Below are 2,500 nucleotides of genomic sequence, written 5' to 3'. Positions count from 1 at the left end.
TTTGAGACACTTGTGATTTAGGGCTATATAAATAAAGATTGATTGATTGATTGATTGATGTATATATATATATGTATATATACAGTACATATATATATATATATGTATATATATATATGTGTGTATATATATATATATATATATATATATATATATATATATACATATATATATATATATATATATATGTGTGTGTGTATGTATATATATATATTAGGGCTACAACTAACGATTAATTTGATAATCGATTAATCTGTTGATTATTACTTCGATTAATCGATGAATAATCGGATAAAAGAGACAAACTACATTTCTATCCTTTCCAGTATTTTATTGAAAAAAACCAGCATACTGGCACCATGTTCTGGACATTGGGTGCAGCATACAGCAATAATAACACAGAAATGTAACTCATCAGATCAGAACTGAATCAGATATTGTACACGTTTCTGTTGTGAATAATAAAGGATTCATTTTAGGCTGCCTCTGAATAGGAGCATGAAATATTCCAGCACCTTCATAACGTTTAGTTATACTAAAGCGTCACTCAAATCTAAATAGATTTATATAGCTTTATCGGGCCCGGCTACATTGATCCATTATGAAAGATATTTCTGTCTGTTACGTTTATTTCCAAATTGGTAAGCGTGCGTTTTCTCTCTCAAAACGGAGTCAAATGTGCCGGAGACACATTATCAGCCCCGCGTTGCAACAAAGGCATAACGTTAATGTTACTCACAAAAAAGCTGAACTCATGAATGCTTGTTGCCACTATGGACATAAAAAGTTATGTACCGTGAGATCTTCCCTTCATCCATGGCTCCAACATGTTTCCTTTTCAGGTGCTCCTGAAGCAATGTTGTACTTCCGTGCCATTTTGCAGGAAACAGTCTTCTTTGAAGTCTTTAAAGTGAAGTGTTCCCACACTTTTGACGACTTAGGTCGTACACTTTTCTCCATTGAAGCAATAACCTCAAGATGTTTTTCCGCTGAACTATCCGTACTGTTTTCCTGCGCCATTTTTCAAATGTTTCCAGACGGCGTCGTCACGTGAGCTGCACATGACACATCATTGGCTAGCTTACGCCACCTCATGAGACGTAGCCTCAGTTTTGTACTGTTTTTGTTCTTACTTTGATTATTGTTTCTCAGCTGTTTGTAAATGTTGCAGTTTATAAATAAAGGTTTATTTAAAAAAAATAAAAATAAAAAGCCTCCGCGCATGCGCATTGCATAGTTCCAACGAATCGATGACTAAATTAATCAGCAACTATTTTTATTATCGATTTTAATCGATTACCGTATTTTCCGCACTATTAGCCGCACCTAAAAACCACAAATTTACTCAAAAGCTGACAGTGCGGCTTATAACCCGGTGCGCTTTATATATGGATTAATATTAAGATTCATTTTCATAAAGTTTCGGTCTCGCAACTACGGTAAACAGCCGCCATATTTTTTCCCCGTAGAAGAGGAAGTGCTTCTTCTTCTACGCAAGCAACCGCCAAGGTAAGCACCTGCCCCCATAGAACAGGAAGCGCTTCTTCTTCTACTGTAAGCAACCACCCGCCCGCGTAGAAGAAGAAGAAGAAGCGCGCGGATATTACGTTTCATTTCCTTTGTGTGTTTACATCTGTAAAGACCACAAAATGGCTCCTACTAAGCGACAGGTTTCCGGTTCATGAAAAGACGCAATCTCTCCATCCGCACACGGACTACTATTTCACAGCAACTGCCTAAAGACTTTCAAGAAAAGCTGGCTACTTTCCGTGCATATTGTAAAAACAAGATAGCTGAAAAAAAGATCCGGCCAGAGAACATTATCAACATGGACGAGGTTCCACTGACTTTTGATATTCCTGTGAACCGCACTGTGGATACAACGGGAGCACGTACGGTGAATATTCGCACCACAGGGAATGAGAAGTCATCCTTCACTGTGGTTCTAGCTTGCCATGCTAATGGCCAGAAACTTCCACCCATGGTGATATTCAAAAGGAAGACCTTGCCAAAAGAGACCTTTCCAGCCGGCGTCATAAAAGCTAACTCGAAGGGATGGATGGATGAAGAAAAGATGAGCGAGTGGTTAAGGTAAGTTTACGCGAAGAGGCCGGGTGGCTTTTTTCACGCAGCTCCGTCCATGTTGATATACGACTCCATGCGCGCCCACATCACGCTGGTTTTTAATATATTATTAAAGTTTGACTGACCTATCTGACTGTTTTTTTGACATTCCTTTAGCGCAGTTAGATGCGGCTTATAACACGGGGCGGCTTATAGGTGGACAAAGTTTTGAAATATGCCGTTCATTGAAGGCGCGGCTTATAACCCAGGGCGGCTTATGGTGCGGAAAATACGGTAGTTGTTGCAGCCCTAATATATATATGTATACATGTATGTGTGTATATATATATATATATATATATATATATATATATGTGTGTGTGTATATATATATATATATACACACATATATATATATATATACACATATATATAT

General features: G+C 37.7%; 1 protein-coding gene across 2 annotated transcripts in view; it reads left to right on the top strand.

Annotated features, from left to right (window-relative positions):
- Window positions 1–2,500, top strand: part of glt8d1 (glycosyltransferase 8 domain containing 1) — a 36,367-nt gene that overhangs the window by 27,421 nt on the left and 6,446 nt on the right. Inside the window, exon 9 of one of the 2 annotated variants that reach the window (XM_061984905.2) lies at window positions 843–1,430. The exons of the other annotated variant lie outside the window; for it this stretch is intronic. Coding sequence (XP_061840889.1) covers window positions 843–1,054 — 212 coding nt within the window. The 3' untranslated portion in view covers window positions 1,055–1,430. Of the gene's footprint in view, window positions 1–842; window positions 1,431–2,500 lie in introns of those variants that run through there. 2 annotated transcript variants of the gene reach the window in all.

The sequence above is a fragment of the Nerophis lumbriciformis genome, linkage group LG23, assembly GCF_033978685.3.
Source record: "Nerophis lumbriciformis linkage group LG23, RoL_Nlum_v2.1, whole genome shotgun sequence".
Lineage (NCBI taxonomy): Eukaryota > Metazoa > Chordata > Actinopteri > Syngnathiformes > Syngnathidae > Nerophis > Nerophis lumbriciformis.
Note: the sequence above shows the minus strand (reverse complement) of the source record. Positions and strands in the feature narration are given on the sequence as shown.